Here is a 12,483-nt window from a genome sequence, read left to right on the forward strand (position 1 = left end):
CAGGTTTCTACAAGGTTCATTCTCTCATCTGCTTCAGATTGTTGCTCAAATGTCACCTACTCAGTGAGGCACCTGCTAAACACCCTATTAAAAATTGAAACCCCTTCCAAATACTTGTTACCCATGTATTTTAATTTTTATTCCTGGGGTATATCACATTTCAATAAACTATAGAATTTGCTTACTTATCTTGTTTATTTTCTGTCTTTCTCTACTGAGATGTAAATTCTAAGTGGACAACAATCTTGGTATTTTATCCCCTTATCTGTGGTTTAATTTTCTATGATTTTGGTTACCCACTATCATCCACCATCTGAAAATATTAAATGGAAAATTCTAGTATTAAACAATTCATAAGTTTTAAGTTGCATGCCATTCTGAGTAGTGTGATGAAATCTCGGCTATCCTGCTCTGCCCCACCTGAGATGTGAATCCTCCCTTTGTTCAGTAGATGCTACCTGCTCATTAGTCACTTAGTAGCTGTCTTAGTTATCAAATCGACTGTGTCATTGTCATACTGCTTGTGTTCAAGGGACCCTTATTTTACTAATTAATGGTCCCAAAGTGCAAGAGTATTGTGCCTAACTTATAAATAAATTAAACTTTATCATATGTATGTATATATAAGCAAAAATATAGTATATAGAGAGTTCAATACTATCTGTGGTTTGGGGCATCCACTGGGGATCTTTTGTTGACTACACCAGTGAATCAGGAAACTTTTAGTCAGCTCCCAGACTATGTTGAGTGATTTGGGGCAAGACATGTTCCTTCTGCTTTCTCATACATAAATATATAAGGGGATAAAACTAGATGCTTTCTATAAGGCTCTTGTAGCTCCGAAATTCTAGGAAGTAAACTATATGCCCATTGAAGTGAATAAATTGAGATATGATGCTATTAATGAATCACATTAAGACATGATTTTGCCTAGAACCCTAGCAATACTTAAACCTTATCTTGCCCAGCCTACACCTCCTCTCTGCAGACTCCAAGAGAAATGTGTGACTTTAGGAAAGAAAAGTCATTCAGTAAATCATTCATTGAGTTGATATTCATTGAATACCTACAATGTGCTAGATACTTAACTAGGATGTTAGCACACATTAAAGAAAAAATAAGATTAAAAATCCATAACCTTATAGAAAGGAAGGAAAGAAAATAGATGATAAATAGAAAACATAAATTAGAAGGTGCATTGTATTTTAGGGGTTATGAAAAAAGAAAGCATGATGAGGTTTACTACCTATAGGGAAGGTAGTAAACTCAGTGGAGATCAGAGTAAGCCCCATTTAGAAAATGCTAATTAAGCAAAACTTGAAAGAAATGCAGAAATCAATTATCCAGGTATTCAAAAGAAGAACATCCTAGGCAGAGAGCATAGTGAGTGGAAAGGCCTTGATGTAAGACAGACAGGCATGTTGGCAGAGCTGAAGCAGAGTGAAGGGGAGGGTGGAAGACAAGATTATATCAGACACTGTAAGCTTTGATAAGGACTTTGGTTTTTACTCTGTAATAGGTCGGCAAACACTCGAAGGCTGTTATATAGAATATACTCTAAGAGGGAAGGGGAAAAGCAGAGACAACCTAGGAGGCTGTTGCAACAATGTAACTTTAACTTAGTGTGATGGGATAAAAAGCAACTGTTTTGCAGCAAAGGTGGAGGGGGGGAGGTGAAAAGAGAGTCAGGATTGGCAAAGCATGGTAAAATGAGGGTAGCAACTGAAGTATGTATGTGGGGGAGAAGGGTGCAGGTGAAGGACTAAAAATGTCGTCAGATCTTCATTTGTATCCTCGTCTCCCAAAGAAGGGACTTCCTGGATTGCCTCTTACTTTGTATCTGGTCTTCGCATAAAAAGCAAAGCAGGCCAACCCCTGTATTACGACTATAGTTCTGTGATCTGAATGCCACATTTTCAGGGGATTCTGACCTTTTTTGAAAAGCTCACTGAAAACTGCTAGCAAAAATACAACCAGATTTAGTAGAGCTTCACAAACGAACCCATGAAGAGGGAGAAAGGTTGGAAAAGGAGAGAGGACATGAAATTTGTACAGGGCTTGTTTATTTTGCTGATCTGAAGTCAGAGGCAACCATGTCACTTAAAGGCTCTGATTCTGCCCCAGCTTTCTCTTTGAAATTATTTTCTATATATAGTAAAGATAATAATGATGATAGTGATAATCCTCTGGAGTAGATAAAGCCTTTGATTTCTTTTTTTCTAATTTGTGCCTCCCACCACCCTATAAATCCCTGATATTGTTAAATGGATAAATGTTGAATGGATAGATGGGTTATGTAGGGGAAGAGGATATTGTCTCTATTCCTTTTTAAAAGTGAGGGAACTAAAGTTGCCTTGGATATTTACAAAATTTCCGATGTGTCTTGGACAAAAGCTGAACTCTGAAGCTAGCCTGCAATACTCCACCAGTCTGACCTTATTCTTAAGGCACAAAAGGGGTTTCATGACTCAAAGAACCAGACACAAGAGAAATGTATTTCACTGAAAAACATGCTCCTTGTGTTGGATACTGAAAAGATTCCATGAGAGTTTAATAAAGAAAATTGTGTTCCTTTTCTCCACTTATATTATTATTTCCAAGATACTGCCTCTTATGAGTAATGCCAAGGGGAAATTACTTTATGTCTAGCCAGCAGTTCTGGGGACGTGGAGAATAAGACCACAACAAATAGACTATCAAAGCAGGATGCAAAGGCAGTGATTTCTGATTAGGGGAAAAACTGATTTAAAACTTTTCTATCTTTATTCCCATCCACTTCTTCCTCAACCCACCTAAGCACAGAGGAGAGAGAAAAAGCAAATGTTTGTAGGTGCAAGGTACTTCACAAACCAAATTATGTTATGCTCTTTTCATTGATTCTTAAACATGTCAACGCTGTCTGACCTTCTTACCTCCTTATCTCCCTTCCCATAGCTACGATGTTCAATATCCCTTCAAGTTTTTTCTGCAATAGAAAGCATTCTGACTGTATTCAGGCTAATGTACTCAACTCCTGCCCTGTGTCAATGGTTAACTGCATATGTGAGGGTTAGCTTTCTCTTCCTATAGCAGTGGTCACTATGAGGGCAACAATTGTGGCTCGTGCCTCTGGTTCTTCCTTCTTTTCTTAGTATCTTCCCATGACTACCTTATACATAGAACATACTTGCTCAAAGATAACCAAAGATGACTAGAGCATCTCTCATATGACTTAAAGATTACTGAGGACTTGAGACCGTTACCCTCAGATGAATGGAAAATTGTTAGTGTAGAAAGAACACCAGATTGCACTGCAGTTCACCAGGTTTTGTGACTTGAGAAACTCACTTTAACACCATGAATTCTTATTTATGAAATAAAGATGATAATAATGTCTGCAATATGTCCCTCACAGGGTCACTATGGGGAGCAAATGAGGTAAATAGTACTTAGTTCCAGGCAACCAGGGTCCCTACATCACAAATGTTATGGTAGGCCTGAGTGGAATTACTGATGAGAATGTTCTTTAGAAGTTGTAACATGCTGTGAGCATCTCATAGGTTATTATCAATGATCATCATAATGATAACAATTATACATTGAACGTTCTATGCCTTTATGGACACATGGATGTCTGTAATTTGACAAGAAATATCTCCTGGTATCTCACTCTCATTAACCAAAGAAAAATCATGTTAAGCAGCAATAGCCTGTGGATATCTTGTTAAGATCTTGCTTCCTAACACTGTTACAGTAGCACTGTGATGTGAAGAGTGAAAAATGGAGACCCCACACATGGGATCCCTTTCAGGCACTTCTTTACTTGTTGCCTCAACAAAACACTTCCCAACAGGCTTCTTTGGTAATTGCATAGAAGTGAGGCGTATTCTTTTCAGTCTCATATATTGATGTTTTATTAGGCAAGATTTCTGGTCCTAAGGAGTACTTGGGCCCTGAAAATTATCAGCAGGAGTACCTATCTAAGGGAAGAAGCCATTGGGGGAATGGGTGACATTATAATTGATAATCAGTTTCTCAACTTATTAGAATTCCAAAAGGATGGTGGGGGTTGAGTCCAATATAACCAGTAAGTATAAAGGCTAGTTAGAAGTAGCTCATGAGAGCTAGCTTCCAAGCAACTCTAAATTTTTGCTGTGTGAGCCCCATTTCTACATAGGAGGCTACTATCTAGCCCAAGGAAAGTTAAGTCTTGAAAAAAAATTTAAAAATCAGAAGGGAAAACCTTGAAATAGACTATTCAGGGAGACTACTGCAGGGGAGTGAGTATGTAAACATGTCATATACCATTCAGATTTCCACCAAACAATCCATCCAGCATCTTTTCCAAATGTTGCCTCTGTTAACAGAGTATGAGTTCTTTAGACTTGACCTCTGAGGTTTCTGATGTCCTCCATCACCCTTGTATTTTTTCCTGGAGTGGTCAGTTTTCGTGTGTGTGTGTGTGTGTGTGTGTGTGGTGTATGTGTGTGTGTGTGTTCCTGTGAGCAGCAGAATTATCTTTTTTTGTCTGTCTGTTAATGATCAGGGTAAAGATATTCTTTCTACATACCTCTTCTCTTCAGTGCAATCTTTAAATTGGTTAACTCACAGAATAGCCTGCTGAGAAGAAATGTTTCAGAAATAATTAAACTGCAATCAGGAGTGAATGAGTCAGAACCTGGTGTTTCCAGGCTTCTTGGGGGGTGTCTAGGGAAATACAGTTAGGGTAGAAAAGATATATCTGTTTTTCAAAGGTGACAGGATGGGATTCAGATATGATCCAAAAATATGAATACTTAATGCCTCTTTGAGAGGCTATCTAGTTCATTTTATCCATCCTTTGTGTTCATAAAGACTTGAATCTCAGTGAACCTAAACAAACAAAAATCTTGTTATTCTTAGGAACACTCCATTGCTGCTGAGTGAGAATACAACCCTGTGTTTAATAACATTTATTTTAGCTTAATTTCATTTTCTGTTTGCCTTTCTTTTAGGTTAACAATTCATGCCGAGTGTCCCATGCATTTGGAAGATTTTCCCATGGATGTACATGCCTGCCCACTGAAGTTTGGAAGCTGTATGTATTTTCTCTCTCTCTCTCTCTCTCTCTCTCTCTTTTTTTTTTTTTTTTTGCCTGATCTTCCAAAAGAAACGTAACATAGTCTATTCTGTCCACTACAAGTTCCTAAAGCTGAGGCTTTTAATCCGGGCTGATATTGGGGTGGGTCAGAGAATGGGGTTGAGTAGTACTAAGTAATCAGGAGGAGGAGACTAAGCCTTTAACAAGAGTTTTCTTTCTAAGAAGCAAACTTTATTTTACCATTTCAGACTAATTTCTCTGCCATTAGATTGAAACATTAATGTCTGTTTCCTAAATTGCCCAAAGGACAGAGCAAGACAGAAGTAATATAAAATATAGTCACAGCTACCTATGGACAAGATATGTCAAACAGAATGTGGTTATATTTTTTGAAGTGCGTATTCGACCTGCATCTTCATATACTTCTATCCAATTCTTAACAGTGTATGATAGGCAGGAAGAGACTCTGAAGATTTGCTCACTTTTGAAAGTATTACCTTTTCCAGTAGCTGTAAATTTTACAGAGAAAGTAGTAAATATATAGTCCATTTTCAAATGAATTAGAAAAATCAACATTGCATAGAATTTGAGTGAGTTTTTGAACCTAAAAATTTCAGAGTGAGTTTCATATACAGAGTCATCAGAGTAATATATCAAAATCTGTGTTGATCATGTCAAAATTAAATTTAGCTGTGTTTTGAAACAGAAAGTGCATTTGAAAAGACCCAAATAATTAAGTTCAACATGTTTGCTCAATCATTAGTTTTTCAAATCTTTATAGACTATCTTCTGTATGCTAGGTTCTATTCTAGGAGCTTGGAATGCATCCACGAATAAAACAAAACCCTTGCCCTTGTGGAGCTTATATTATATAGAGAAGAGTGATAGTGAAAGATAAAATAATGGATTAAAGGGTAAAGCATAAAGCATGTTTTAATGTGAGAAGCAACATGGGAAAACATAAAAGTACTGCAGAATTAGGGGAAGCATTCATTCCTAGGTGGAGGATTTGTGTTACCACTGAAATTGAAAATACGGTGATTAGTGTCACCCTAATTTTTTAAAAGTAACATTCAAGCAGAAATATTAAGAAAATAGAGAGCTTATCAACGCATAGGTATATATGTATATATGTGTATATATGTACATATATATGTGCGTATATATGTACATATATGTGCATATATATGTACATATATATGTGTGTATATGTGTGTGTGTGTATATATGTGTATATATAGTGCTCTGAGTAGAAGGAACAACCAGGAAAAATACCTTATGTCAGAAAAGTGGATGACTTGTTCAGCCAGTGTGGCTGGCCAAAGTCAGGAAGGGGAGAGCAGGAAAAGAGGATGAGACCAAAGTGGGGGGCAGGTAATCTGAAGTCTTATAGGTCATTAAAGGGCTTTGAATTATATTCTAAGGAAAAATGAAGAACAATTAGAATATTTTAGACAAAAGAATGGCATTATATGACTTATGTCTTAAAATAATTACTAGGAAATTTTTTTTTTCTTTTTTTGAGACGGAGTCTTGCTCTGTCGCCCAGGCTGGAGTGCAGTGGCCAGATCTCAGCTCACTGCAAGCTCCGCCTCCCAGGTTTACGGCATTCTCCCGCCTCAGCCTCCCCAGTAGCTGGGACTACAGGCGCCCGCCACCTCGCCCGGCTAGTTTTTTGTATTTTTTAGTGGAGACGGAGTTTCACCGTGTTAGCCAGGATGGTCTCGATCTCCTGACGTCGTGATCCGCCCGTCTCGGCCTCCCGGAAATTTTTAAATGATGTAAGTAGAAGAGAGATCAAACCATGTGGAGCCCAGGTAGGAGGTGACTACAATATTTCTGGGTAGGACAGAGTTGTTTATTGGTGAACAGTGTTCCCTTCATTAACAACTATAAAACCTAGAACCATAAAACAGTAAAGCTCAGTGAAGCTTGAAGTGCCTAAAATTCTGGAGATAGGGGAGAGCCTCTCATAGATGAAGTTGCAACCTACAACTTTTTCATCTCTGGGAGCATTTGCCAATTCTGGCCTTGGATAGCAGCTTACCGGGCATAGGGCTCATACTGGTGGATGAGAAGAAACAGCAATGATTTGATGATCACACAGGGCTAGGGTGACACAAAGGAAATATCTGAAACATGTCAAATTAATGGCTGATCTCCCTCTCAATATAATTGGTGAATTTTGAATTTGCACGGAGCATGAGGACAAAAGCTAATACGAAAAACGTTGAAAAGGAGAGCTTCCTTTTCTGCAGTCTTCCAATACTAAAAAAAAGAAGCCATGCTAAACTACTAGTTTAAAATCCTAGAGAGCTATATCCTAGGAACAAGGCAATAGCAAAGACAGACTAGATTTAGTAAAAACTATAACCCAGCACAAGTCCGTTATGAGATTAAGGTAATAATTCTCCCATACTATCTGTATAGCAAAGTAAATAATGAAGTCTCTATGGTGGAAAAGAGACTTCTCTTTGAAAATACTACAATTTTATACACAATGTGTGGAATTCAATGAAAAATCAATAGTCATATGAAAGGCAGGACCATGAGACCTAAAACCAAGTTTTAAAACCAAAGCCAAAAACCAAAATATATAAACAGACCTACAGGTGATTTAGATGTCAGAGTTTGTAGATAAGGACTTTAGAAAGCTATGGCTAATATATTCAAGAAAAAAGGGAAATGATTACTAAAGCAGATCAAATACCTATATAATTTTAACAGAAAATTGGAACCTATAAAGAAGAATAAATTAGAATTACAGAGAAGTACAATATCTAAAATTCAGAATTCAATGGATAGATTTGACAAGCAGAAGGCAGCATCAGATGACTGAAAAACTGATAAATAGAAAAAAAGCAGAACTGAAGGATAGAAAGATAAATACAGAAACAAGTAAAAAGCATGTGGGTCACAGTAAGGGAATATAAATCATCCTATTATAAAGATGCATGCACATATGTTCATCACAGCACTACTCACAATAGCAAACGCATAGAATCAACCTAAATGCCCATCAATAATAGACTGGATAAAGAAAATATAGTACATATACACCATGGAATACTCTGCAGCCACCAAAAAAGAATGAGATCTTGTCCTTTGCAGGGACATGCATGGAGCTGGAGGCCATTATCCTTAGCAAGCTAACACAGGAACAGAAAACCAAATACCGCAAGTTCTCACTCATAAGTAGGAGCTAAATGATGAGAACACATGGACACACAGAGGGGAACAACACACACTGGAGCTTTTTGGAGGGTGGGAGGAGAGAGAGGATCAGGAAAAATAACTAATGGGTACTAGTCTTAATTACCTGGGTGACGAAATAATCTGTACAGCAAACCCCCATGACACAGGTTTACCTATGTAACAAACCTGCACATCCTGCATATGTACCCCTGAACTTAAATAAAAGTTAATAAAAGAAATTGCAATGTGTAATTTGCAGAGGATAAACAGGCAGATAAAGGAGCAAAAGCAATAATTAAGTAAAGGCCAAACACTTTAAAACTGATGAAAATTATCAGCCCTAATACTCAAGAAATCATATAAACATGAAGCAGCATAAATAGAATGAAAAAATTTCTTATTCTAAAGTTTATATGGAAATATTTAAAGTAACAAGAATAGTTACGGTGATCTTAAAGAATAATAAAGCTGGGAAATTTACATTAAAATCTAATCTGATATCAGATATCTAGAGGTATTTTGAAGTTACAGTAATTTAGAAAAGGTATTATTGCTGCAAAGTAGACAAATATACTCATGGAACAGAATAGAAGAGAGAGAGAACGAGAGAGAGAAAGAGAGAGACAGAGAGAGAGAGAGAGATTCATCTTGAGTCTTATATCACATGATAAGCAAAAATAAATTCCAGATGGTTTGCAGATCTAAATGTGAAAGAGTGAAAGGTAAAACAATCCAGCTTTTATTAATAGAAGAAAGCATAAGAGAATGTCTCCATGATCTTGGAAAAGGTAGAGGTTGCTTACACAGGACATAGATTAACATTAACCATAAAGGTAAAATAGAATGACTTAAAATATATTAAAAATTAATAAATTTTCTTTATTAGAAGATCATTAAGGGAGTGAGTAGAAGCCACAGAGAGGGAGAAAGTATTTGCATTGCATATGCATAACAAAGGACTCAAAAGCATAAGACATCCTACAAATCTATACAAAAAGTATCTGAAACCTTGATAGAAAAAAGGCCAAAGTCTCTAATGGGCACTTGTTAAAACAGTTTCCCAAGCTCACAAACACACACAGTCACGCAGGCACGCACATGCACATGCACACAGGCACAAACAGACACACACACACTGTGACTGATTGTATTAGTCAGCAGAGAAATGCAAAATAAAATCCAAAGGCTACCAGTACACACCCATTAGAATGACTAACATAAAAAAGACAGAAAATACCACTTCTTGGTGAGGATGTTGAGCAAATCTGTACTCTCGTGCACTACTGATAAGAATGTAAATTTGTACCAAGGTTTTTGAAAATTGTTTGGTGCTATTTAATAGTGCTGTACATGTGCATATCATATAACTTTGCATCTCTAGTCCTGAGCGTAGTTCCAAACAGGCATCATTGTTTATGTATACCAAACGGCATATTAAGAATGTCCATAGCAGAGCTAATTGTAATAAACTCCACTGGAAACTCCCTTAATGTCCATCAGAATGGAATAAAAAGCTGTAGCATAGTCACACAATGAAATACTATACAGCAATGACAATTATATTACACTCAACATGGATGAGGTCACAGCCACAATGCTGAGCAAAACCCAAATACATAAGTATATACATAGTCTGATTCTATTTATACTATATACACAAACAGGCAAAACTAATATGTGCTGTTAAAAGTCATTATTCATAGAATACTTTCAAACTTCTTAATGCTCTTTATTCATAATACGGATCTCTAACTTTTAATAAATAAAAATATTAATAGTAACTTTAGAAGTATTCATAAAGAGTGGTAGTATATGGAAGATTACTCAGACACTGGAAAATGATAGCAAACTGATAGTATTTGAATAACAACATTTGAATTTCTTAATAAAGTAAACAGCACTACACAGAATCACTCATCAAAATTGCCAGTTTAAGGATTTATTTTGCTTCTTAAACTTGTTATTTATTAGAAGAACACTCTCAGTGTTTGTGTATAGTATACTATGCATATGGTGTATAGTATTTTATGCATTTAGAATACTGTGTGTGCAGTATACTATACATATAAAATACTATGTGTATAGTATACTTATGTATATAGACTTACTAATATTAAATATTCAAAAATTACCATCGGCAGCATAGAGAGCCATTAACACACTTATAATAAGCAAAATCAACTGATCAGGTTGTGACCACTTTAATCCTTTGTACTTCTGTTCTGACACCTGAGAATTTCAAAACTTTAACTCAGTGTGACAGTGTTTCCTGCTCTAGGTTTTGAGTTAACATCAATAGATTCCTTCAAACTAGTAAAGTCTCTATGTCTATTGTTAAGCTTTAATTCTTACAAGATCATTATGATACTTTTTTCTATTTTTGCTCATTTCTCAAGTATTTTTCTCTGGATTTGATATTCAGAAAAATATGTATCTTTCTCAACACAATGTCAGGAAGGAGTTTCCACAGAGAAGCTCTAGTCAGGATAGTGGTTACCCTTGGTGAGGGTTGTTATTGGAAAGGGAAGCAAATGATACTCCTGGGTGCTGATTATCTGGAATGTGACTTCGGTGTTCATTAAAGAGATCTGGATTGGAGATTTAATTTAGGTGTCATCCACATAGATGATGTTTACAGTCATACAGCTAGATGAGATCACTACAGAAATGACTATATACAGAGAAAAGAAGAGAATCAAGGAAGGACTTTCTTTTTAGACATGGTAACATTTAGAAGCTAGAAAGAAGAGAATAATTTAATAAATGTGAAGACAAAGGCAGGTGACGTATGAGAAAATCTAAAGGGAACGTGTTGTTCTGGAGGCCAAATAAAGTACATCAAGAAGGAGAGTGATTTAAATTCTTAAGTTCCGAAGTGGGCAGTTAAAATTAATCTTAGAAAACCTTTAGTGAGGAAGCAATTCTGGAATGACAGAGTTAGAACTTCTAAAATCCACTCCTCCATAAAAGCAAGGAGACAATTTTCAAACATTGTCAAAATAAACTTTCTCCAAACTCCGGAATTTAACAAAAGCCTCCTAACACTCTGAAGAATGTTATTCAAGAAAAATGATTAGTTCTCAGTAAGACCAGGGAGCCCTATTCCCATCTTCTTCTTCCCTCCTCTGTAGAAGCCTTGAAGATTTTGTCATGATGAAAAGGTCAATCCATCAGAAAGAAAAATAACAATTATAAAGAAATACACACTTAAACACAGAGCCCCAAAATACATGAAGGAACACTGATAGAACTGAAGGGAAAAATAAGACAATTCAACAGTAATAATTAGAGATTTCAATATTCCCCTTTCAGTACATAGATAGAACAACTAGGCAGATCAACACAGAAATACAAGATTTGAACAATTCTATAAACCAACTAGACATAACCAACATCTATAGAGCGTTCCACCAAACAACATCAGACTGTACATTATTCTCAAGTGCACATGGAACATTTTCTGAGATAGACCATATATTAGGTCATACAGTAAGACTCAATAGATTTAAAAGTATTGAAACCATACAAAGTACATTTTCTTACCCAAAATTAGAAATCAGTAAGAAAAGGAAATTCCCAAAATTTACAAATATGTTGAGATCAAACAACACATTCTCCTCTTAAATAGACTGATCCAAATAAAAAATCACAAGGGGAATTAGAAAATATTTTGAAACAAATGAAAATGATGACATAACATACCAAAACTCATGGGATGCATCAGCTTAAAGAAGTGCTTAGAGGGAAATTTATCATTGTAAAACCTATATTTAAAAGAGAAATCTAAAATCAATAACCTGAACTTCCACCTTAAGAGACTAGAAAAAGAAGACCAAACTAAATCCAAAGCAAGAAGAAGGAAAAAATAATAAATATTAGAGTACAAATAAATAAAATAAAGAATTTTAAAAATTAAAGAAAACCAAAAAATCTAAGTTATTTGAAAAGATCAGCAAAACTGATAAACCTTTCACCAGACAGACAAAGCAAATAAAAGAATAGAATCACATTACTAAAAGCATGAAAGAAGGCACGTCATGCTTGCCTTACAGAAATAAGCAGGATTTTATGGAAATACTATGAGCAACTGTACACCAACCAATTAGATAACCGAGATGAAATGAAAAAAAGTCATAGAAATATACAAACTGATGGAACTGACTGAAGGAGAAATAGAAGTTTTCATTGACCCTATACTAAGTAAATAGGTTACATTAGTGATTTAATAA

At 35.8% G+C, this 12,483-nt stretch overlaps 1 protein-coding gene across 1 annotated transcript in view; it reads left to right on the forward strand.

Moving 5' to 3' along the window:
* GABRA3 (gamma-aminobutyric acid type A receptor subunit alpha3) overlaps window positions 1-12,483 on the forward strand; it is a 289,627-nt gene that overhangs the window by 227,059 nt on the left and 50,085 nt on the right. The window contains exon 6 of the mRNA XM_007993008.3: window positions 4,974-5,056. Coding sequence (XP_007991199.1) covers window positions 4,974-5,056 — 83 coding nt within the window. The remainder of the gene's footprint in view (window positions 1-4,973; window positions 5,057-12,483) is intronic.

The sequence above is a fragment of the Chlorocebus sabaeus genome, chromosome X, assembly GCF_047675955.1.
Source record: "Chlorocebus sabaeus isolate Y175 chromosome X, mChlSab1.0.hap1, whole genome shotgun sequence".
NCBI lineage: Eukaryota > Metazoa > Chordata > Mammalia > Primates > Cercopithecidae > Chlorocebus > Chlorocebus sabaeus.